At 38.7% G+C, this 26,249-nt stretch overlaps 1 protein-coding gene across 1 annotated transcript in view; it reads right to left on the bottom strand.

Annotated features, from left to right (window-relative positions):
• Nucleotides 1-8,736: 8,736 nt before the first annotated feature.
• Nucleotides 8,737-26,249, bottom strand: part of dph1 (diphthamide biosynthesis 1) — an 84,900-nt gene continuing 67,387 nt past the window's right edge. The window contains exons 10-13 of the mRNA XM_081614299.1: nucleotides 13,700-13,778; nucleotides 10,500-10,634; nucleotides 10,012-10,158; nucleotides 8,737-9,553 (exon numbers count right to left, since the gene is read on the bottom strand). Of these exons, the coding sequence (XP_081470425.1) occupies nucleotides 10,066-10,158; nucleotides 10,500-10,634; nucleotides 13,700-13,778 (307 nt within the window). The 3' untranslated portion in view covers nucleotides 8,737-9,553; nucleotides 10,012-10,065. The remainder of the gene's footprint in view (nucleotides 9,554-10,011; nucleotides 10,159-10,499; nucleotides 10,635-13,699; nucleotides 13,779-26,249) is intronic.

Raw genomic sequence — 26,249 nt, 5'->3', positions numbered from 1 at the left:
GAAGTGGGCTAAAGCCTGGATTTAGACTGTAAGGGAAAACAACACAACACTGCGGGTGGCTGATAGTACAAATAAAGGCGTTATTACATGACTTGTCTTCAGAGTGTAGATTTTTTTTCTTTACATTCTGCTCAAATTGTACAGTTATCTTTAAACATGCTACCACGTATGTCACTCTCCTTTATAAGTTTCCGGTTTGTCTGACAGTGCAGCAGAGACGCTGTAAACTCCCCGACATCTGCCTCACGAAAAGCACATGTTCGCCTTATCCAGTATTTACGGTCATGTCCTCACCATTTCGTAAGTTTGTAGTTTTGGTCGCTTCCTAGCCAGTTTTTTTTTTAAAGCAGAGCCGCCAGCCGAGCCGCTTTGACAACCGAAGTTATTCACTAGAATCGTCTTAAAGTGTACGGTAAGGAAATTGACGTCTGTCAACATGAAACTGCTAATTGTTGCTTTAATTTCTTGTGTGTGTGTGTGTGTGTGTGTATAATATATATAAAGCATTGACATTTTGCTCCTTCCTACTTTCATTTTCCGTATCTGTAAATAAACTCTCACCTTAATGGTTTCCATCATTATCTAATTTGTAGTTTTGGTCGTTTTGTACCCAAAACTACCCAAATCGACGTTGATTGACGTCCATTTATACCCGCAAAGGCTACGTTTATATACACCAAGGACTTTAATTAATTTTCTATGGCCTATATAAAGTCTACTCTAAGACTGTGTGATTAAATGAGTCCTCTAAAAAATATACACCAGAAAGAGTTCGTAGAACATTATGACTATTGATCATTAGTCATAATGTTCAGATTTTATAACAGACAACTTGCCCAAAAGGGATTACAACAAAAATATACTGGAATTGGGTGAAGCACAGATATTTAAAGAAACTTCTATACAACTAGATTGAGATTTGAGGTTTTGTTTTTTTGATAATTCATGAGCATTACAAAGAAAACCCAACTGATGCACAGTGATTTCAGAATGTAGGTACAAAATGCTTTATTGTACAGAATGGAAAGGGTTAAATGTTAAAGGGTAACATGTAGCCTATGAAGTTCCATTTTATTACTCTTTAAAGTTTGGTATGACGAAAACTGAACCTTAAAAGGATAAAGTTTAATTACCAAAACAAATGAACTGATATGGGAACAGATAAAGCACATGGATACGCACTGGCAGCAGGAAGTGACTCAATAGCAAAAGGTGTAGGTAGATGATGGAGGCAGAGTGCTGACCAGGCCGTCTTCAGCAACATGGATGATGTTCATGCATCGTTTCTATATTGGCTATAAATGCAAACTTATACATCATGAACAAATTCAAGTCGGTGAAAACCTCTGACGACCAATTTCCCCTTCAACCTTTCTTCTCTGGTCAGTTTTATGTTCTCATGAAAAAACAAACTTCCCTCTTTGAGCCACTTTTCTTTTCTCTTTTTTTTTTCTTCTAGCACACAGACAGATCTGTCAAATTGAGCGCCCGGGCGAACTGCGATGTCCTGACGTCAGCTCCACAGATACCCAGCCGGGCTTGCATAAGCTCCCGGCTTCGGCCCTGTCTCCCTGTGTTCCTGTCTGGGCCCCGTCTTGCGGCTGACTCATCCATAACCGGCATGGAAATCGATACGACAAACACGACAACAAGTGGGCTATGTAACTGTCCTGCCTGGCCGTGCGTTTAACAAGCCTCAGGGCCTCTGCCAATGGTGTGTGCGCGTGTGTGTGTTCTGCTCTGAGCATCGTGTCACTTTACACCTTTGATTTGTTTGTGTGGCACTGTTATTATTATAAAAAAAAGAAAAAGATAAAAAAAGGTTGGACCTTTTGCACTTCCCCCTTTTTGCATGTCACCTGCTCCCTCCAAGCCCGATCTGAACCCACTTTGCCTCAAGTCAGAGCATCAATACCTTGGCTCTAGACTGCTTACTGCTAAACCTGACCAGAAGTACAGTAACAGTCTACAGTCATGGCTACTGACGCCTGGCGAACCTCTGCACGGCGAGTGTGACTGTGATGAGCCGCGCGAAGCACCGAGGCTGCACACAAACACACACAGAAACACACACGCACAAACGAGTCCACGTCAGCGGTTGCCACAGCCAACCCTCCTCTTCCCTCCTGCTGTCTCCATGGTAACCGTGGCATTAGATTGTTACTGTAGCAACAGCACCACTGGTAACAGTCTACAGCCATGGTCGCTAGGGGGCAATACACACACCTAAAACCAGATTATTGGCGACATGGAGGAAAAGACTGCATGTTTTTAATTTCAGGGAGTCAAAGTGGGACTTATGTAATGCATCTGACAAACTGAAGAGTCTGAGTGGCAGTCGGGTGAATTCAGATCAAGATTATCTTGATGTTTGAAGTAGATTCATGTGGCTGACAGTTGCTGCTGATTCGACTATTTTACCTGGTTTCTTTGAATGTGCAAATTGGAATAAGATTATTTTGTCTCTAAATAAAGAATTAATGACAAGCCCCTGAGACCTGATGGGTTTTTTTTCCCCAGTAATTTTAATACATTTTTCTTTTTGGTCAGAGTGTAAAATGATGTGTTGATTATTCTGATATAGCAGCGCTTGGTCGTAGCCCTTTCAGTGAAAGGACTTTTGTTTCTGCGAGTTCCGGCGAATTCAAGAAGGACACAAAGTGTTTATGTCAAATTGAACAAAAACGTCTGATTATAATCAGCTGAAATTTTAATACCAGTGATTGACATAATGATGGAAAAAAATAATAATAAAAAAAAAAGATTACGGTCTTTGCAATCCTTCAGCAAATATTGGCTGCAGATGATTAGAACATCCTCATAGTGTGTGAAAGAGTGAACTCCAACATTAAAGTTCATGCTGTTTGAAGTTAAACACATGAGGAAGTATTGGAAAAAAGTCCATAAATGATTAAATAATGTTCGACTCTGTGCTAGAATGTTTTATTTATTGTCTAGATGTACTTTGAAACAAAAAACTAGAAGCAAATTCGGTAACACTTTATTTGAAGGGGGGTGAATAAGACATGACACTGTCATAAACATGACATAACACATGTAATGAACATCAATAAGCCTTCGTGAATATTTATGACTGTTGTCATAAAGCGTCATTCGGTAAATTATGACACTTTTAATACAACGTTGACATTATTCAAAATGTTTTTGTTATGACAACTTGACATTAACCAAGAAATCATTACTGATATAAATATGTTATAAAAGTACTGATTAAACTTTAAAAAATTAGGTAACTTTATATTATTAAAGGTAAAGTTTAAACAGTTTTATCTTTTGCAATTACACTGAGCACAAATCAATACATGTTCAAAATAATTGTACGATTGTAACTGTAACAGTCTGATTATGTTAATTTTAGTATTTTATATCTGTCAAACCCTGTTTATGCCTTTCCGGAGTTACTTAATGGTTATTAATTTTGGATTAAGCATTTTTTGCTTGTGGCCCAAAGACTCCCTTTTAAATTAAAAAAATCCATGTACTGTCTTTCACTAAACAGCATACAGTCTGTGGCTAATACAAACTTTAGACATTGGTTAGCAGCTTAGCAATTTACCAATTTAGTTATTTTCTATGAAAAAGAACTGAACTGATCCTTTTCATAACTGAGCTGTAATGAAAAGGTAATTTAGTTTAAAATACTTTCATGCCTGAAGGATTTAAAATCCCCAAAAATAATTTTACATGCAGATTTCCTATTTAATAGCAATCCAAGACTGAGCAATCAATCTCAATCTCATCAATCTCTATGATCATTTTAAAAAGAAGAAAAAAAACAAACTTAAAATATGATGATGTAAACATATTGATTGATGGTAAGGTAATCTCAGTGGATGTAAACTTCTGGAAAAAAAGTTTTAATAAAATTTTCTCCCTGAATAAAGAGATAAAGAAAGTGATAAAATATTACAAGAATTAAGTCATCATAAACTGACTTTCTCCTAAAACAACAACTTTGTTAATTTAATTTTTGAAATTATTTTCTAAGTGTGGCCCCTAATGCTCCGTCGTAATTCTAGCCCTCATCAAATAAAATACATTTAGAAATCAGAAGAAAGCTAATTTAGGAAACGATTAATCTGATCTAAAGTCAGAGATTGAGAGAGAGAGAGAGAGAAAAGAAGTTATGTTGCTTTCATGCACTTTATGTAGAATCTGGTTCTTAAGCCTTCAACATTTCTCCTGCAGCTTCACAGGACAAATCGCAGCACTGGAGTAAAAAGGTGAAAGCTTTTAATCTTGTCAGAGTTTAATTTGGTGTCAGGACACGACATGTTGAAAAAGACGCCGACTTCTGTGACAGGCTTGTGTTCTGGTGGCACTTTGGCCAGATAATCTGGGACAGGCGACCTCCTACGCAGAATTACTCATCTTTTTACAACACTTCTTTTTTTTCACTAAAAACTCTTATTCAACCTTCTAGCAACCTTCCGCCCCACTGCTGTTTGGCCGCCCAGGCTGCTGCTTCTTCTTGTTCTTCTCTCCCACACACACACACATACACACACACACACGCACACGCACACACACACACACGCACGCACACACACATACACACGCACACATGCGCGCACCCACACCCACACACACGCACACACACACACGCACACACACACAGTCAGCAGTCTCTACTCATGATTATTGTTCAAATCTTCACATGGATGCTGTAGCCTGTTAAATGTGGCAAATGTTAAAGAAACAGATCGGTTTGAAATAAACGCAATGCAACAGGTTGTTTTGGCTAAACTTGAATATGAAAGCTGAACAATACACATTACAGTTCAGTTTATCTTTGAACAGATTTTTTTTTTCTCCAGTTTATTCTGCACAGAAAAAAAAGGGTGTGTGTTATCCTTTCCAGAAAATCGTCTCGGAAATGCACAAATCACAAAAAAATGCAGCGACTCCCTCTTACTGAGCCTCTTCATCTGAAATTGAAATTGCACCTGCTGAGCCGCGTCAGACTTACAGCGACGGCGCATTCAAAGAACAGAGGTTCTCTGCTGTGAAACAAACATGTGGGGCTTTTTTCTTCTCCCCCTTGGTCCTTCATATCTTTTTCTCTAAGCTTCTCAGTCATGCGCGGTGTTCTGACAGACAGCAGAACAGACTGGTTTAAACAAATCGCTTTCTGTAATCCAGAAAATAATAGGAGCAGAAAAATAAAGAAAGAAATTGAAGAAAATACATGAGGAATACGGCTTCTAAGGACAAGGTTGAAAGAAGGCGCTTTATTTATTATATATAATGTAGTATTCAAGTCTTTGTTCATACATTAATATATCTCTATGTATTTTATATCTTTTCTCTAAGATTTGAAAAACAGACAAAAAACTTCAACCTGTCTTGCTAAATGAGAGTTAAGTGCTGACTCATTTTATATTTTCAGTACAAGGATGCCACACAATTCCATAAAAAAAAAATTAATACATAAATAAATGATCTCAAACAAAAGGCTGTCATTTTGCAATTACTTCTCAAAGGGGTTAAAATCACGCTGCCTGATGTGCAGAAGGCCGCTGACCACATGAGGTCACAGAGAGACGGCGGTGACTCAGCTTTTCCTGAGTCACCGACACAAACAACTGAACGCACCGGGAGCGACGGCGTGATTTTCCCTCCTACAGGTAGAAGAGTCATGCAAAGGCAAGCCACGTAAAATGTACATAGATGCTAATTATGCATTTATATAAATATGGGTTCATTTCCATCAACTACTTTTGCTCTGGGAATGAACTGAATCGCCATTTTGTTTCAGACTGGCAATCATTCAGAACCGCACGGTCAATTTGTGACCTGCGGTGTTCAACACCAGTGGCTTTTTTTTTTTTTTATTCCGTATCAAAAATGACAAACTCTCTCAAGAGTTGAAAAGAGTGAAATGACAGGTCCAAGTTGTTAAACTGTGATGTTCGGAGTTGAGTTCCTCTGATGTGTGGGAGCAGGGAAACGAGTAAGCGATGAAAACCGACTGTCAGTGAAGAAAGTCCCTCTGAACGGTCTCTCCATAGAGAGACTGAAGACTGCAAATAAGGCAGGTATACAGTGACACTCAGTGGTCACTCAATTACTGACACAACGAGATGTTTAGATGACAGACGGATTACAGCAATGTGGGAAGGGAACTCGAGTAACAAAAGATAAAAATCCACAAAGGTGTGATATAATGTCCTGAAGGAAAACATTACGCAACACTTTCCATATCTTCATTATTCATGTTCCAATTTTTGGAGCTGGTGATTGCAGAAACGTGTTTATAAATGTTATGCAGTACTTAAACTCTGGCTCTTAGTTGTGGTGGTTAGATTTTCTAATAATTAGACATTACAAAAAACAAATAGTTCAATCCCTGAATGTGCAAAGTTGGTATAGAAGTCAAACATATAAAGAAAAGAATTGTATCTTTAATTGCAGTGAAAAGGGCGTCTGCAAAAACTCTTTTAAACAAAACGAACACAAAATATGGATTACTTTTTATAACCTTTCCAAGTATGCTAAACCTTTTTCTTGGTCTGTCACATGAAATTCCAGTGAACAATATAAACATTTGTGGCTGTAATGTTACCAAATGTAAAAACGTTACGGGTTATAAATACGTTTCCAAGGTGCAGAACTTCTATTTTTCCACCTGAGGGATACTGAGAATCGCTCACACTTCATGGAAGATGTCACTGCTGGTATTATTTTGTTGGTATGTTTGTTGTTAACTACCTGAATTGTGTTTTACATCTCCGGCACACTGAAGGTCAGTTTTTTCTAAAACCAAAATGAAACAAAGACTTAAGGCCTAAGAAATAAAGTTCAGTTTCTTTCTCCTTTGATGATCTATTGCCTAAAGACATTAGAAATATTTAAGTACATAACTGAAATAAAGTCTTTAAGTTATTTAAGGACAGTTAAAGCTTTAATTCTTACATGCCTCAGCAGACTACTCCTTTATTCCTGAGCCTGTGTTGGTGCTATGATCAAAGTTATATGATAAACTTTTAAAGGTCTCACTTATCCAGCAATGATTTTCCAGGTATCACCTTTACTCAGAGATTTCCATAAAAAAAAGTCCATAAATCTTTATACATGATTTGGACTGTTAAAATTTAATTGAGTTACTATTAATTGTTGAGTAATGGTTTATTAGACTGAAAAGATCTTTCAACCAATTTCATCCATTTAGTGTTGTAGTTTGGCCTCCGTGCAGCAGAGGGCACCGCTGGTCATCCTGAAGTGGAGTCAGCTGATACAGAAACAAAGAAGATGGCGGCTATCCCAGAACAGGAAAGAAATACTGTCCAAACAGGTTCCGGTGTGAGATGTATTGGAGAATTAAAGTGATCGCAAATAACATTTCTAACAGAAGCAAAGTGCATTTTATGATGTTCAGTTTTGAAATGTAAAATTGAATCACATTTTTTTTGTTAGCTGACACAAAAGAAGTTTTCAACATTGGTCAATTAACTAGAATTGGATGATTGATGTTTGATCCACCATCAGTCATTGTCCTTAACAAAAGAAAAGAAAAAAAAAACTAACTTTTTGACCATAACTCAACATTGAATTAACATCTTTTGCTATCTGGATTGTTAGCTGACTGACGGGCTCAATCAACTTTAGATCAACTCATTAATTGATAACTTGGATCCCTAATAAAAGGTTTCCAAACTGTTTTACAGTGTAGTGTGGAATGACAGGTTGAACATGATCCTAAAACAAAGTCTCAGTGCTCTGTGAGAAGTTCAAAGCCTGGAATGTTGCTTTATGAACCTAACTCTACTGTAGACTCCTCCACAGCTTTATCCTGAACCTTCAGGGCGTGTTCCTCGTCTTTCATGATGCTTTTTGTTCTCTAATAACCGTCTGAGGCCTTCACAGCACAGTTGTATTAAATTAGACACAGATGGGACACATTTACAGCTAGAAGTCAGGATTCTTTGAAGTAAATCATATACATTTTATACAGATAAACTTTATTTATCAGATTTTTATTTGTAAGACATTTTGAAAACCGCTTCATTTCACAAATATGAGCTACTTTGTGATGGTCTGACATATATGACACCATGTTAAGGCCACTGCAGGGAAAAAAGATGTACATTTCCACCAGAAAAACTCAAGGAGTCTTGATTTTATTCTCAGAATATTTCTAGAAAAAAACAAGGACACTTCCGAGATGGAAAAGTAAAACAAAAGTCTGCTAAAAAAAACAAAAATCTCAAAAAAATTGAATCTGAAGTTCAAAATATCTACGTTTCAAAAGTCAAACATGCCTGAGATTATTCTCAAAATTTATGAGTGTTTGGAAGAAATGTACTAATTTTTGTTATTTTACCAACAATGTCCCCCCAATACATTCTTGTAGACATGTATTGTAATTAAAAAAATGTGAAGAAGCTCAAGGGAAATAACTAATTTATAACTAAATATGTGCAAAACATATTAAATCTGATATTTATAAGTGTCACATGATGAAACAACGCGAGGAACAGATACGTCCAACAATTACATTCTGGCAGATTTTCACTCCTGCTGTTTAATATCGCTGAGGGACGAGAGAAATGAAAAACTAATAACTCTAAACTGTTTGTTTCAATTCCTTTGCTCATAAACAAAATCCACATGGAAAACGGTGTTAAAAGCAGCTAGAAGTCATACAAATTCCAAATGTTTATAAAAGTAAAATAAGTAAACTTGACCTTTAAATGACACTCGAGACACTACAGCTATATTTAGAAATCAGTTTATATTTTATTGATATCAACTTCAGATTAAAAGCAGTGCACTTTATGTGGGAAAGGAAAGAGGATTTATAAAAAAAAAAAAAAACCCTCACTCCTTTTTCCTGACAGAATATGCTAAAAATAAATAAAACATCAGCTAAGTGAGAAAAAAAATAAGAGAGAGAGCGAGCTCTGCTGGTCAATAATTTATTCTTGACCCCTCCACTGAGGATCACAGAGTCTGCGATGGGGAGTACAAAGCGCTTTAAAATATCCGCTACTAGCGGGGGGGTGAGCGTCATGAAAAATATTGATAACTGGCGGGAGAACTGCAACACGCTGACTTTTTGTTGCCGAGGAGAACAGATGATGAATATGACAAGAAAAGTCTGCTAGTAGCTGTGGCTGCATAAACCCCAAAAGACAACTCTATACACCTGAGACAGAAGCCAGTGATGTGAGGGAAGTTTCACAACTTCTTCCTCTGAGGCCGCAGCCGGCTACTGTCAATCAGTTACTGCTGCAGCGAAAACAGCAATATAGTGGGGTTGGTTTTTTTTTTCTCTTCTTCTTTTTTTTTATTTATTTATCGACAGGGTCCAACATCAATAAATAATGAGGATGGAGAGCAGTCGTGACTAGCTCTCCATCCTCATATTTAGGAGCTCGCAGCTCTTGGCTTCGTAAACAGGCGCGCTGCGTTTCAGAAAGACTTCACAGGGTCCGATTCCTGATTTATTGTTCTGGAAATGGGAGTGGGCAAAGCGAGCCAGACGGCGTTGATATTTTTCCACCTGTACGTCCGCAGAAGTGCCTCCCCACTAAAAAAAAAAAAAAAAAGAAAAGAAAGACACAGAGAAAACGTCTGAGTGGCTCGGGAAATGTCAGGCAAATTACAGCGCTTTCCGACAAAACGGGCTGCGTTTGACTGAAGACGCCCACGTCAACAGACTTCTATTCCATACGGCGCCGCTCAAGGTCGGCTCCCGGTTCTCTCTCTCTGTCACAAATGTCTGTGCTGAAGAAAAGGTGAGGAGGAGGTGTGGGGGGTGCAATGCAGGTAGATTTGAAGCAAATAAACACCTCCGTTATGAGACAAAACCCCTCACATTAAAAATAAAAAGCATACAGTCAAAATGTGAGTTTGTTTGATCTGCTGGGATGTGATTAGGGATTAGATCTTGCTGCTAATCCTGCTAATGAGGATAAAAACTCTTCTCTCTTTGCTTCTCGTCAGGTCCGCTCCACCCCCCCATCCCCTCCCTCCCTCCCCTCTGACCTCTTTCTCTCTGTAAAAAGAGGCAGGCATGAGATGAATCACAGACAGCAGCGGTCACGAGGCTGTCGTTCCCTTGTCACATCCGCAGGGGGCGCCCCGACTCTGCTCGCACATCTTGGCGGGAAGGGCTGGCTCGGTGCCTTGTTTCTGCAGGCAGGCGGTGGGACAGCATTAACACTTGGAACAGTGACAGTACCTACCTCAGACAGATTAGTGGAAATATTAGGCATTATGGCCACTGTGGGGTAGATTAACAGAGCTGCGTTCCAATTGAATTTTAACAGCAGAAAAACCTAGGAACTACATGAAGGTCAAGGTTAAAACCACACCTTTAGGGGATGTTTTCTCCTGCCAGTGTTGTGCCGCCGCTGGGCCACTGGGTGTCAGTGTGGCGACATCCAATTTAAACCCAGTAACCATCTTTACCATCCTGATTTTTTTTTATTTATTAATTTTTTTCCCTCCTGTTATCTCCGAGCCGTGCTCACCTGGGCGTGTCTCCGAGCGGGCCGAGGCGGCTGGTTTTCAGGGTGGTTGGGCGCCCACGGCCCCAAGCTCTGATTGGAATAGAAGTCCATGGGATACACTTCCTCCCAGCCTACTTCCTGCAGAGCAACAGCCGCCTGAGGAGAAGTAGGAACAAAATAAAACCCTCAAAGAAGCGTCCTCAGCCTCTCGTTTCCAACCACACTTTGCACAACAGTGAGAAGACGCTACAGTCTGAGCATCCGGGCAGGACGGGTGCTGGTGATACTAAGCTTGGGTAACACATAGAGTTGTCGGTCGTGTTATCTCCATGCAGCTGCGCCGAGTGGCATAACAGCTGTTAGAGGGGAACAATCGCACGAGCAGGACTGCAACACAACACGCTGGAAGTGCAGACCCGCTCCATATGGACGAGAAGTGACAGTGAATATTGATTATGAATGCAGGAAAGAGCAGCTGAGAGGCTGAACACATGAATAAACATGTAGAACACACGTTTTAATGTTCCACTCGTTACTTCATCCAAATTGATTGCGGTGAGTTGTGTAAAAGGCATTCACATTATTTTATTGAGATTACCGTAAAGGCAAATGGGATGGATTTGGTATGCATTTTGTGTGATGAGTCAAAATGACATAAATTATTATTGTGAAGTTTTGGGTTGTTTTTTTTTTACAAGTACAAATTTAAAAATGTTTCCTTATATTCAGCTATAAGGAACATTATTAAGCTTTACGTTTAAAAGATTAAATCTTTACGGTTTTTTGGGTTTGTCTTTGCCAGATTTGCATATAGGGATGCAAACAATTAACTGAATTACAATTCAGTTGTCAGTGAGTGGTTCACTAGATTAAAATTAGTTCTACTTGATTAAATAATGGTGTCCGTTTATACCAGGAGTCTACAACCTGCGGCTCCAGAGCCACAGGTGGCTCTTTGAAAATCCAGCTTGGCTCTTATTAACTTTGGCTATGAAATTATGAAGAACTAACTGATGTTTTTGCATATAAATATAACATATGGAGGGTTTTCTTTTTTTTTTCGACAGTATTTGCATAACATTTCTAGAGAGAATGACACTAAAAGTACCAGTAATATGTTTTTAGATCTGTTTGTTGAAAACTATGTGGAACGTGTGTGCTTTTTATTTTCAACATCAATTTCTATCCCACAGAAAAATGAAAAAAAAAAAATCCATCCTCGTTTAGAAGGGTGGGCGATACAAACTTAAAGTTTTATGATAATTTTTGCTACTATTGCAAAAACAATAATAGTGAAGATAAGAACTATTTATTACTGCTTTTGTAAATAACTGTCTGGCTGTCAGTGGATGGCACAAAAATCAGATCCTCAAAAACACAAATATTGTTCTTGAAAACCAAAAAAACAACACATTTTTGGGACCCTAGTCACATGATGAAGTGAGATTTGTGTTGCTAAACTGCGCACAGTAACTGCATTTAGTCATATTTTCAAATTGATTGATATTTACTGATTGAACAGAGGAGAAAACAGTAAAACTAACAATCCTGACAGTTTTGAGGAGTTTAAGACATCATTGATTAGAATTTATCGTGGCAATGATGAATGAAAATTCTTATCATGATAAGAAATTTATCACAATAACTGATAAATGATAGAATGAATACCCACCCTGCTACTTATTGGTTTATCACATACATTTAGCTATAATGTATGTGATAAAATTTCCTGCTCTATTACGAGACTGATGCCCAACTCTGACATTTACCGGGCTAAGACCACACAGGTGTTAGGGTATATGAACAGTGTTTTGATACTTTGGCTTAAGGATACTCTATGTGTGTACACACAGAACATCAAGACCAAATATCTAAGATTAGTTTTCTAATCTTAGATATATTCTATCAATTTGCCCCACCTGACATAAACCAGGTAGATGCAGGGTTTAAAAAAAAGGAGTTTTGAAAGATTATTCTGTTAGCAGAACAAATGTAACAAATATCAGCATTCTCTTCATTTCCTTCTTCACCTTTCCTCTCCCTCTGCACCATCAGTCTCTCATTTATTCCACCTATTAGCTGCTGCTCTCCTCCTTCACACCGAGATCTTCCTCTCCGTGGAAGCTAGCATCCCTCACTAATCCCTGCTCTGACAGGAGAGCCAAGTGTGTCTTATTGACTATAAATATAACATGAGAAGCACTGAAAATAAATGCTGTGTAGTCCCCCTCCCACCACCACACACCCTTCACCGTGCTCCCTACACCCTCCCCGTCTCATTCCTCTTCATCTTCATCCTAAACGCCACAGTGTCAGTCTACCCAGTACGCTCATGGTTATGAGACGAGGCTGATTGAGTCCCATCACAACCGTTCAGATACAAATTATTTCAATGTGCAGACTAACGGCTGCCGGGGAGAGCGATGGCCGAAAGAATGACAAGGGAATTTAAGGAAACAGATTAGCGCTTAGGTCATTTACAACGGGGGCGAGTTTCACATTTTCTTGTGCGCAATTATAAAGGAGAGAGAAAAAACCCCACCCAAAACAATCCTTTTTTTTTTTTTAATGGAAATGCTATTCTCATTCTAGACGGCTTTGCTCTCAAGTGGAAGTGCTTCAACGAGGTGCATAGTTGGAATTAAACAGAAGCTATTTCTATTCAAGAGAGCAATTTCCCCTACAGTAATTTCGCAAAGAAATCAGTGGCCCATCCATGAGAGAAATCCTGCTACAAAGTGGTAGTTAGATGCTAAACAATGAAAAAAAAAAAAGTGTTTTCATTTGTTTATTTGCCAGCTGCGGCAAACTAACCCTCTCTCCGAAGTCCGATTGTTTTCTCTTCCTCCTCTTTTTCTTCTTTGTCGAAAAAAAATAAACAAAGACAGCTGCATGAGGGGTGGGACTGTTTATCCCCAGGGCCAGCAGGGGGGGCTAGTCCTCTACTTGTAGCGTTTTTACATGTCGTGCTTCATGGTGTGGCGAGGATGGAGTGAGAGTGACACTCCATCTCGAGCATCAACAGCCCTTGTTGAGAGCCACATAAATTCACTGCCCTTTTAGACACGCCACTGTAACTTGTCTCCTGTACTTTGATAAAAAGCCTCAAGATGCCAATCTGTAAAAGGCTCTGTGCGCTGTTAGGAAGGCCTGTGCATGTGTGTGTGTGGGGGGGTTTTTTGGGGGATTTTGGGGGGGAACAGTGACTGGCAGGAGTTTACCTCATATGGAGACAGCAGGGGTTTGGAGAAGGCTGTTCCCCAGTCGATGGAGAGGCGTGGGCAGGCGATCTGGACCCAGCTGTAGAAACACAACAACAATAAAGAAAAGGCAGATCAGTGAGCATTCATGAGTGCAACAGGGGAAACATTTGATTTGATGTGTTGATTTATTTTGGACATGAAAGCAAATGAAAACAACAGGAAACATGTTTATAGCTGCTGCGTGAAACTGTTATAAAGAATGTTTCTTACATATTTGTTGAAACTGTCATCATGTTGTGACAGTATGTTATGAGACAGATAATCTGTGAAAAGATTATTATTTATTGGTGAACTCCTCCACCAATAAAACAACCGATCAGAACCAAGAAGAGGGTCTTAGCGCTGTCAATCAACCTCATGTACTAATGATGGAGAAACAACTTATTGTTACAGGAAAACCATTTATCTGCTATCATTGATGTCTATGCTAACAAACATTAGCATTAACAACAGGCTATGCTAGCAGTAGTGTCGCAGAGAATGAGGGGTTGAAGAAGATCTGATTATTTCCTGGAAGGAGCTTGCTTATTACTTTATGCAAATATTGTGGACTTTGATAATTAACCAGGTCAGGAAATTTGTATATTATTGATTTTAAAGATAATGAGTTTGTATGATATTTGAAGTTAGCATTATTAAAGGTACAATATAATGTAAAGTCCGCAGAAGACATGTTTCAGTGTTATTCCCTCATCAAAAATAAACCTAATCTGGGCTCATTACACCAGCTAGTTCTCAGTGAAATGCTGGTAAAAAATGTTGCTAAGGGGTTAATAGAGGAGTGATGTTGTGATGACTTCCTGAAGGTGGAGCTTCAGAAAGAGTAGGAGTTTCTTAAAGAGACAGAGGCCCGATTTAAAGGCACTAAATAAACACTAAAAAATACTTATTTCTTTCAAAGCTGCATTTGAAACATACTGCTTTTTCATCACAACTAAAGTTAGTCCTCGTTCAGCACACCCTCACATTGATACTTCACTTAAAGAGGCAGTATTATGTATTTTCTAGGCACATAGTGCCATTTTATAGCATAATCGAGTAACAGTCATCCATTCACACACAACATAACCGTGTTGTGTATCCCGTCTTTGTTCTTTTTTTATGTCTATGTGGACCATGAGTCTGTTGAAATAAAGAAATCCATCAATCACTCTTATGGCTCTGTTTTTGTGGTATTGTTTGTGATTTAGTTGTGCATTTATAAGTGTTGCCCTATGCCTCGGCACAGTAACTCAGATGCGGTAAAACGTGAAGCTGTGATGAAACCTGAGACAGAAAGTTGCGATTAAAAAGGCAGTGCACATCTGCAACGGCACATTGCATGTGAATTCATGATGTAGAGGGGAAAGCCTCCCTTCACCTGAAAACCAGCATCTGTTGGTGCTGATGTGTAGCACATCCTAAGATGGTTGGACCGCAATAAGCAGGAATGAGAAGGTAAAGAAAGCATGCAGTGGTCTAGTCCTGACTGACTGCGGGAGGCATCAACATGAAAACAAAACAAAAAAGAATATCAGGGGTGAATAGAGAGGAGGAGGGAAAAAATGCTGCGAAAGAAAAGAGGGAGAGGTTAGGTGAGTGTGAATAAAAAAGCTACAAGAGCTGGTCTCCACGGAGGTAGCCTACATAGCTCGCAGACAGGGTGGTGGGGCTGTTTCAGAGAGATGGGGAAGGGGTGGGCAAAAAAAAAAAAGCAAGAGAGAGAAGGAGAGAGAGGAGGAGGAGAGAGATATGCAGTGATAGAATAAAGACCAAAACAGGAGGAGTGGTCGAAGAGGCAAAGACAAGAAGGAGCGAGAGACGTGGGGGAAAAAGAAGGAGGGAGAAGATTGTCAGGGAGGAAAGTGTTTACTCTGGAAAATGCATGAGCGGAAGGAGGAGGAGAGTGTGGATGTAAACAGCTGCAGGGAGGAGCGAACAATGGGGAAAATGAAGACGGAAAGCAGCTGGGGGTACAAGGGTTAAGTTTCACAGATCAATGCTATCCACAGCTCCATCTCTGCCGAGGCAGCGTGTCTTACTTTGTCCCTAATCCTTATCACACAGCTCCGCAGGAGATACGAGCAAATATGGATTTACCTGCTGCATGGGAGAAGGAAAAAATAAAACAAAAAACTAAAACTCTACACGTAGGTTAATTTCGACTACAACATACCAGCCTGAGAGATGGGAGAAACAGGATTTGAGGCAACAAAAAGAAAAATAATAAATATAGAGAACAGAATTTGCTCATGTGAACCTTACTGCGGTAAATCCCAGTCTCTTTTGTTCGTTCCTTGTTTTCCCAACTTTCACACAGTTTCTCAGCTGCAGAGCAGACTGCGTCGCACTCAGCCTTCCGTTTCATGAAATATTTCCACACCTCCTAGGCAAAATGTGATTTTCAAATTATGTAGATTCTTCTCTCGTGGTTCCCCAAAAATTCGTATTCGTCTTTCCAATTCCGAAGTCGACTAAGTCAGAGACGACTGCACCAAACATCAGCCTCCTAACACATGGCTCTGCTGAGTTTAGGCCAAGAGTGAAATGGAAAGCACGGCCTTTAAGTCCAGTAGCTGCTTTGTTCTAATTACAACCCTGTGAATGTTGTAAATCCTGTGACCCATAAGAGAAAAAATGTTAGATTGCATGTAAATTGTTGTTTACATAAAAGCACTAGTTTTAAGTCAATAATTCCTTAGTACTAGTTCCACTTTACACTTTAACATGACAAAAATGCTTTGTTATAAATGAAATAATCTGTCAGTGGAACAAGTACATTGTCATCAATATTAAGGAATTATTGACCTAAAACAAGTTCCTACATCATGCTAAAAGGTTACTTGTAAGTTTTCTTTTTGTCGTATTGAGATATTTGCACTAAAAGTAGAAAGAAATTACTTGATATGTCTTTGTGCTTTTGTAGCGTAAGAATATTTTTTCTTCACTTACATAAATTTTTTTTTGCCCATTATTATTTGCACTTCATTTAATAATTCTAACTTGCTTCTTCTCAATACAAGTACAAATATTTATATATTTATAATAAAAGTGACAAAGACATTCTCTTGTAGAGAAGTTCATACCGTCTTGACATTATGTCTCACAATGCCACATCAATCTGTTTCACCAGAATTTTTTGATTAAGGTCAACAACAACTAGTAAATATTTGTAAAGTGGGTTAGCAAATGAAATACGTCCACTCTGGACGTACTCTGGACATACTTCCACTCTGGAGTTGCCCACGGTGAGAGGCGCCAGGCAGGTGTGGGCATACTTGTTGCCCTCCCATCTCGGCGCCTGTACGTTGGGGTTTACCGAACGCAGTTCAGATTACCCACACTTCTTGGAGTCCTTAGAGGGGGTACTGGAGAGTGCCCCTCTTGGGGACTCCCTTGTTCTACTGAGGAACTTCAACGCTCATGTGGGCAATGGCAGTGAAACCTGGAGGGGCGTGGTCGGAAGGAACAGCCCCCCCGATCGGACCTCGAGTGGTGTTCTGTTGTTGGACTTCTGTGCTCGTCACGGATTGTCCATCACAAACACCATGTTCAGGCATAAGGGTGTCCATATGTGCACTTGGCACCAGGACACTCTAGGCCGCAGTTTGATGATTGACTTTGTCATCGTATCATCGGATCTACTGCCATATGTCTTGGACACTCGGGTGAAGATAGGTGCGGAGCTGTCCACTGACTACTACCTGGTGGTCAGTGGGTGGGTGTCATAAATCAATCAATTAATCCAGAGTATAAATGTTTCCCTACACTTTCCAATGCAAACTAGCACATGCGTAATATCAGGTTTGCCATGCAATTAGCATAACATTTCTTTCCCTGGTGAGAAAATCCATCCAAAAAGTAGTATCTCAAAAACCCTGTGTTTCATTGTGATGATAGTTTGTTCAAGGTCATGTGCCGTTTCAGTTTTTCAAAACATACAAGTTTGTGCATGGAGGCCACATTTGATCTTAGTCTTTCACATAAAATACATTTTTGGTTTTAACATGATAAACTGTGAAAAAGTTGATGGCGTATGAAAACTTTTGAAAGGCATTATAGTCATGGATCAGTTTTATTTTAAAATAAATTTCCATGTTTAAAATTACTCATCAAATCGTCAGATATCAGTAACCAAAGGCAAACTTTTATCTGCAGGCGATCAATAAGTTCTTTAAGATGGAACTCTACTCTCTTGTGACACTATTACAGTCTTTGTAAAGATTCCTTTACACCATTTTCTATCATTTTTCTCATGGATTTTCATATTACAAAAGTTCTCCCGGATTCTGATTGTAATCTGACTTTCACAGTTTGTCTTAAATTCAAAGATCCCTTCCAAAATTCATTTTGCTGAATCTAAAAACCACTTTTTAGCAGACACAAAACAGTGACACCAGATACAGCCACACCTAATGTCTGAATATCTAATATCTAATATTTTTATCAATCAGGTTTTCATTTGAATGAGAAACAGGAAAACGCACAGGCATGCAGCTTTGATTTGATAAAACAAAGGAAAGGTATGCAGCTTTTCTCGGCATCAAGCAGTACGGTGGGAGGGCTTTTGAGAGGCAGCGCATTCAGACGCTGTATCAAAGTAAATGAGACGTGAAGACTGCAGATTCCCAGACTCTGCTAAATAAAACATCATGTCATCTAAATTTGATCTAAAATGTTTCATCATCCATATTCAGTTTAATTCAATTCAGTTTTTCTATATAGCACCAATTCACATCATCTTCTTAAGGAACTTTACCAAAAACAACAAACAACAAAATAAATAATAAAAATAAAAAAAACTCAATTCAATCAAATCAGACAGATTCCAAGTCCGTTACATACAATCTAATTTGATCTAGTTGATTCACTATTTTTCTGTGCAGTTCAGAAGAGAGGAAAATTAATGTTCCAAAACACAAGAGAACAACAGGATTTTGGACCCTGACCCAAAACCAGGCATGCCATCCAGAAGCTGAAGAACATAAACTTTCTGAATACCAACAAGCCTAAAAACGATCGGTAGAGAGAGTTTTGGAAAATTTATTAACTGTTGTTGCAAATGAAGGCACTTACAGACAAAAGCGAAGAGAACAAATAATTTAGCACAATTCATTTTTGCCAAGACACAAAGGGGAAAAAAACAGCCATGATTTATCATTAGCACGTCAAACACAATATCATGTCATTATTTATCACTTTCTTGGGTCACTTCCTGAGAGCTTTCTAAAAACAATCCATTCAAAAGTTGACACTGGTGCTCGCTGGGGCAGTGATTAATGTGCAAAGACTTCTGAATAGGTCTGATTAGATACAAGTATAAAGTCTGAGATTAAAGTAAGACAAAAGCATTAAAGAGTAGACAGAAGCCTACTTTAAAGGACTAGAAAGTGGAGTGGAAACAAAGGACCAGAAGTTTTCAGAAAGAGAGACTTAGTAAAACAGTGATGCCAATCATTGTGTTGGTACTGGAGAAATGGTCTCAGTAGTTTCCTCACCTTCAAATGAATCTCATTAAATCAGAATATTGCTGAATAGAGATGCAGATTTCACGTTTCCAACAGGATGTGGCACCTAATCGCTGCCTAATCACATGATTTATTTACCATGGTATCACTAGCTGTGTTTCCCTTAACATTAAAATTGCGCCAACTGAAAATACGAAAATGAATTTGCTTAATCAAAATGCCAATTTCAAAAAAATGTAAGTTTTCAATTAAAAGTTTTTGAGCTAGGATGACGTTTTTAGGCTGTATTGAAATGAATGCATTTTGCAAAACTTTTTTGCATCACACGAGTCATGTGATGAACAACTGGATGTTGCTACTGACAGAAACGATGGAGAAGACGACAGGAAGTAGTGGGACGAAAATACTGCAGCATGTTTTTAATGACTTATAGCGTGAACAAATTTATTAACATGAAAATTTGATTGAGTTTCTTATTTGTGTCAATTGTGTTTTTTTTGTTTTTGTTTTTTTCCATTTTTGTAGCATATCAACAAAGTTTTCTACACATTTGTAATGGAAACGCAACTTCTTTGATTGATTGGCTTGCAAAGTGCCCCGAGCTAAACACAATAGAAAGTCTCTGGGGTATTGTCAAGAAACACCAGATCTAACAGATGAGCTGTTGCATGCTGTTAAAGCCAATAAGTGCAGCAGATTTACAGCCACAAGACTTTAATAACTAAAACAAATGTACTTCTCAATGACATTCTAATTTGGTGGGACGGTAGGAAAAATAATCAAGAGTTGTGAAACAAGGAGACACCAGTACTGAATGAAGCATGAAAAAGAAAGAAAAAGCCAGCATTTAGTCTCAAATGAGGTGGCATCATTTTACCACGAGAAAGGCAGTTGACATAAAGAATCTATGATTATGACTTTTATTTACTCCTAAGAATGCGTCGACTTCGACAGAAAGTGGAACCTTTCAAATACAAAGACGCATGCCGCGATTAGAGGAGCGGGATTCAGGACCGGCAAGCCCCCACGCTGGGATGTATAAAAGCTAAAACCATGTGACATTTTCTGCAACTATGCAATATGAGCTCCAGCTTGGCCATATTGCATTACCTGCTGTGGACCATTACGCCCCAACATTAGGGGGAGGAACCTCCACCTGCACGCTCCTGCTTTGTTCCGACTCTCGGCTTCGAACCGCTGAAAGCATTAAAAACTAACAACTCAAGTCGAGGAGAAATGGTGCTCACCTTTAATGCTAGGGCATAATTGAAATAAAACAATCAATTTCGTTTAAATGTGGCCCAAAATAAAATTTTAAACAGAGAGATAAGAAGGGCACTGCATAATGTTTTGCTGTCTTGGATAAGAGTGTGTGTGTGTGTGGTGTGCAGATATGTGTACATTAGTTTAAAACCTGCTTGGGGACAGACTAATTACACACTTAAGAGCATATGCTAATGGTGCCTTTACCAGTCCATGGAAAAGTATGTGAGTGTTTAATGACAGAGACAGCCTGGGGGTGGGCTTTGTGCTGTGCGCTGTGTCTGATGGTGCTAGGCAGCCGTACACACTCCATCTACCTCCCAATCTGCCCTCTCTCTCTCTCTCTCTCTCTCTTTCTCTCTCTCTCTCTGTCTCTCTCTATATGCTTCTTACTTCGGCTTTGATGCAGCCTCAGCCTATTGTTCGTCACTGTTACTGTAAGCTGATGGAGGATGCAGGTGTTGGTGCAGGCTAATCCGAGCAGAAAAGACAGTAAAAAGAGAAGACCAAAAAAATACTTTATCATGGTTTCTGCAAGTGTATTGTAAGCCTGGCGGGCCACCAGGCTTTACTTGCACCACCAACAGGCTAAACATTTTTTGTTTATTTAATGTTGAAAGACAGGTCAAAGAGTCGCTTTGTTGAGAAGCACAATGGCAAAATAACGTGGTCAGTATCTGTACACATATGGAGAATGAGGTCATGTTTTTTTTATTTTCACTGGACCTTCGTTACCATAGCTTGTCTTTATCGGTTTACATGCTAACAACTTCAGCTAATAAAGTGAGAAGTCATGAATAAAAGGATGAAACATTTGGACACTTCAATTAGGTTGGAACAACTGAAGAGCAATAAATGTATATTTATTTAAATTTTATTACGTATTTAATGCTTTAAACTCAAATTTGGAGGAGCCTTCATTGCATCGATGTGACCTAATCAGCCTTCAAAGGATGTGTTTAGACTCACCTTTTTGTTGTTATCAATAGGTTACCGATTAAAACCTTCTATAAATTTGTACAACGTTGTATAGGAGATCAAGTAGAGTCCTTCCTTTCGCACTTGTTTGTTACTACCCAATAGTAAGTCCCGCCTACGCCTCACAACTCTTCGGACTCACTACTGCCCAGTTCTCTGTCTAACAAGTCCGGAAAATCCCCAAAACTCGGATCTTACCCTAGGGATAGTTTGTGGAGAATTATCTGTCTAAACTGGGGTGGGAAAGGACTCGTCTAGCCCTGACTACCTTCGATCCAAGCTCCAGAATCTTTGTCATTAAACGACCTCCGTCTCTTCTCCAAGTCAGCTGAGACAGAATTGAGAGCGTTGGGTAGAGGCAGAGGAGTTGGCCGGATCTAGAACCAGGGTCGGTGACTCATTCCTCACTGTTTCTCCTTCTAAGTCATTTTTGTCTTACAAAACATAATCAATGTTTTACTTTGTCGACATTTTACTTCAGTACGTTTCTTCCTCACTCATTATTTTTAATCTTTAATAACAATCAAGTTGTTCAAACCTCAATTTCCATAATGTGTTATAACATTCAGCTGATTAAAAGTACAGAACATATATTTTTGATTATACATTACAGACATTCCTTCATTGGCATATGTATTATTATTTTAAACCTGTTACAAACCATAATCATCATTAAATCATTATACAAGGTTTACTGTTATTTCTCAGGCCTTTATTCCGTTTTCTGCGTGTACCTGGACAGATCTCACATGCTTATACCAGGTTTCACAACACACTTCAACCACTCTCCACAGTTCTTTAACAGCCAAGTGTAAGGTTTGTTCACTAATGCCAAAGTCTCTCGTCATCCCTAAGGTGGATGTTGCAACAAAACCCCCACATCACATCTTCCCTGGATAAATCTTTGCACTCCATCCTTGCTGTCTAGTCTCTGCTGCTATATCACGACATCAGTCTTTTTCTCCTAACGGCTTCTACACAGCTTCTTCCCAAGGCGGTGACTGAAACAAACAAAGCCTCTTGCTGGGTATCAGACCAAAGGACCCAGTCAGGCCACAGGTGGTTGCTATCTAGGGAAGACCTCCCAGTTGCTGCTTCACATTGTCCAGCATCTGTAAATCCCTGGCTGTCTTCAACTCTTCAAAGTAGTCTTTACTGGTAACCTTAGATACCTTTAAGTTTAAGATTTTAGGCTGCCTGAGTAGTAAGACTTTGATGTTTTGCTACAATGAAGCATTAAATGTTCCTCTCAGAGGAGTTTAGGGGCCGAGCCCGCCTCTTGAAAGACGGTCACACGTAACAATCCCCTCTGCAGCAAACATCACACTTGATACAGTCGAGTCAGGCCAGACAAAGATTGATGAGTTTCATTCTAGGCAACATATGTTCACTGCTCTAAAGTAGGGCTGCAGAAAATCTTCCAATGGTGATTAATAGTGGTAAATAATATCATCATAGGATTGGCTAGATATAAAATTGACATAAAAAAGCATAGACATAACACATAGGATGCTATTTATTGCAATCCAAGCTGCTCTTTTCAATATGAATATTGCACACACTGTTAATGGGATGGCAAAATATTCACAATATAATGTGAAGCCTTGCACAATATATGGTAGTTTATGCAGCGGTGCTTTAGACAGCTGCATGTAACTTAGATTCAGCTGTTTGGCCGTTGAAAAACATTTCATGTTCACAATGTTATTAAGATAATCTTAGGTATACATGAAGTTTTGAGGTATGCAGCTATGGACTATGCAGAAAGTTGGCCATCTATTCTCCACGCACATGGGATAATTGCTGACATTCCTAATTACTTTATTAAAAGATCACTAATAGTTGACTGTGGAATGTTTAGTTGGGAGGAATTCCTTGACTAGTCTTATATGAAAACATTTATGAATAAATAACTGCTATCACAGATGTGCAAGTTACCTACAAAATGTTTCCTAATATAACCTCATGATATAACAGATGCTAACTTTTAGTCAAGTCAAGTTTATTTATATAGCACTTTAAAACAGTTCCACTGACCAAAGTGCTGTACAGCCACAAAATTAAAACAAGTGAAATAAAAATGAAAAGCACACTAACACCAAAAATACAATCACTTAAAATGAAGACACACAATGCAATACAAGAACATACCCAAAGGATCACTGCTATAAAAAATTGATTTTTTTAGCTTTAAATTATATTACAATATATTAATATTGATTTTTTCATGCATGCTTAGGAAATCCTTTAATTTCCCCATGACTACCCCACTCAGCTCCTTCAGACTAGCCAGTAGCAATTAGTAAACGGATTGCGCAACGGGGCATCAGCTAATTATACGAGCTTCTTCTCAGAGCAACACTGGAAAAAAAAATGTTTTAAGGGTTAAAAGAAGAGTCATGTTGTGATGACTTTCTGAAGGCGGATTTTCAAAAAGTGAAGGAGTTTGTAAAGAGACATAGGCCCTATTCCAAGGCGTTAAATTTCAAAGTAAAATTTATTTTCACCCATATTTCACATATAGCATTTTTATAACAATTGAAGGTAACATAGTTACTTAATTGTGCTATAAAAATGGCACTATGTGCTTGGAAACTACATAATACTGCCTCTTTAAAAGTGCACTAATAAGCTGGATGGTCACTTTTGGCTCGATCTCAGTCTCGATTTGCTTTGAATTTAGACTCAACCTAATGAAGATTCATAAAATATCTCTCATTTCATGTGTTGTTTCAGTTAGATGCATGTTTCAAATTTGCAAACACTGCATTTTCATTTACATTTTGTGCTGCATGCCAAGGACTTAAAAAAAACACACAGGGTTGTAGTTAGAGTCTTCATTTTGTATTCTAGACTTTTCCTTTACATCAAGGCTATACTGGCTACCGAAGCAGATCTTGTTGAAAAGCTTTTTGTCTGTAATGAGGGTTTGTTTTGGTTGGGCGAATCGTGCCTGAATTACATAATTTCAGTGTTGCACTTGCACGTCAGTCTGAGGTGGAGCACAAAAAAAACAAACAAAAAAACACACAACAAAACAAAAGAAAAGAATCGTTTTAACTACAATCTCCGGCTTTCCAAACACGGCCCCCTCAAACTATATCCACGTCTCTCTGGCTCAATCTCTCTCAGACCTTCTGTCCCTATCTCACCCACTCCTCCCTCACACATCACACCTCTCATTACTCCGCAGCGAGAGGCCAATCCGAAGAAGGTAGAGTGCCAGCGCCTTGGTGATTGGAGCTGTTGCAAATCAGTGGCTCGCTGACCCCTTGTCCATCTCCGACGCAGCCTTTGCAGCTGGAAGTCCAATAAATCAGACAAAAACCGAGACGCGGAGTCAGACTGCATCTGATGTTTCATCAGAGTAACTTGAGGAGAGCGTTTCTAAAGATAGGAGTGAGTGTTGCCGGCCGGGGCGTTTGAGAATATTTCGCTGTCTTCAATTGTGATTTTCAGCAATGTAAAAAAAAAATAAAATAAATAAAATGTATTGACAAGTCGGGTAATTTTTTACTTTAGTGTGTGATAAAATAAGTCATGTCAGGAGGATCCGAGAGCCAGTTTCTCTATTGACATTAGATGACTATGCAGAGCATCAAAAGAAAACGTTTCTTTCTCTATGTATTTCTGCACCCTAATATTAATGCAAAAGTGGCTCAAGCAGGCTCTTTAGTGAATTATTCATGTAAGAAATCTACTTTCCATGCACCCTGTTCTAATGCTGAGGACAATGTGTGAGACATTCACGATGAATTATGCCGGAAATTCACCAAGACCTGAATGCCAATGTTGCTTATAAACATATAAGCTTGAAAACTGTTTGTCAGCTGTGTTGTAATGTGCGCTGGCAAACTATGCTGACTCCTCAATTATGCTCACAATGATGCTTACAGAATACATCAGAAATGTTGCTGATTGACTACTCGCTGTTCTTCACACCAGCTCAGTAGGGGAATTAGTTGACGTATAAATTATTCATGTCCAAGAGGCAAATGTGGGAAGGAATTTGAAATAAAGCAAACATTTGAGAGGGACGGGTTCATTCCTTTCTCTTCATAATTGACAAATAGAAGCTTTGTAAGGAGGTAATAGCCAGAATTATGGATTTTCTGAATTGAAATTGAAGTAAATTTAAATATAATCACATTTTAGAAAAACAATAGATGTTGCCCTAAGCATATCTGCAATATGCTACATATTTGTAAAAGGATCACCTGAACTAGGAGGTCAATCTTATCACAATATTTTCAATGCTATTACAATAACAATATAATGATAAGAGTGACAATAAAAACTATTTATTACAACTCTTTTAGGTAACCGTATGGCTGTGTGTCACAGCAATTGTAGCGCAACAAACATCAATACTGCTCTTGAAAACCATTTATTTTTGTAATACGCTTTTTTATCACACTGGTCACATAAAGAAGTGTGATTTGTATCACTAAACTGGGGACTGTGACCATTATTCCACATTTATGGGTATTCAATGATGCTTTCATTAAACAAACAGTGGACCAAACAGTAAAACTATCAACCCCGACAATTCGAACATCATTACTTGGAATTTATCACGACAACAATAAATCCAAAATTCTTAACACGATAAATTATAAACAATACAATAAATGCTCACCTTTAATTCATTTATTTTTTTTAAATTAGTGAAATTAGTTCCGACAAGCATTTGTTTAATATACAATTTTGCTGTTTTAATGTATAAAAATATGTTTTCAGATAATAAACAGCAAGTTCCAGTATTTAAAAAAAACAATGTACACCCTTTGGGATATTGATTGAAGGGACCCGCATGCTTT

The sequence above is a fragment of the Poecilia reticulata genome, chromosome 13 (assembly GCF_904066995.2).
Source record: "Poecilia reticulata chromosome 13, P_reticulata-male-v2, whole genome shotgun sequence".
Classification (NCBI taxonomy): Eukaryota; Metazoa; Chordata; class Actinopteri; order Cyprinodontiformes; family Poeciliidae; genus Poecilia; species Poecilia reticulata.
Note: the sequence above shows the minus strand (reverse complement) of the source record. Positions and strands in the feature narration are given on the sequence as shown.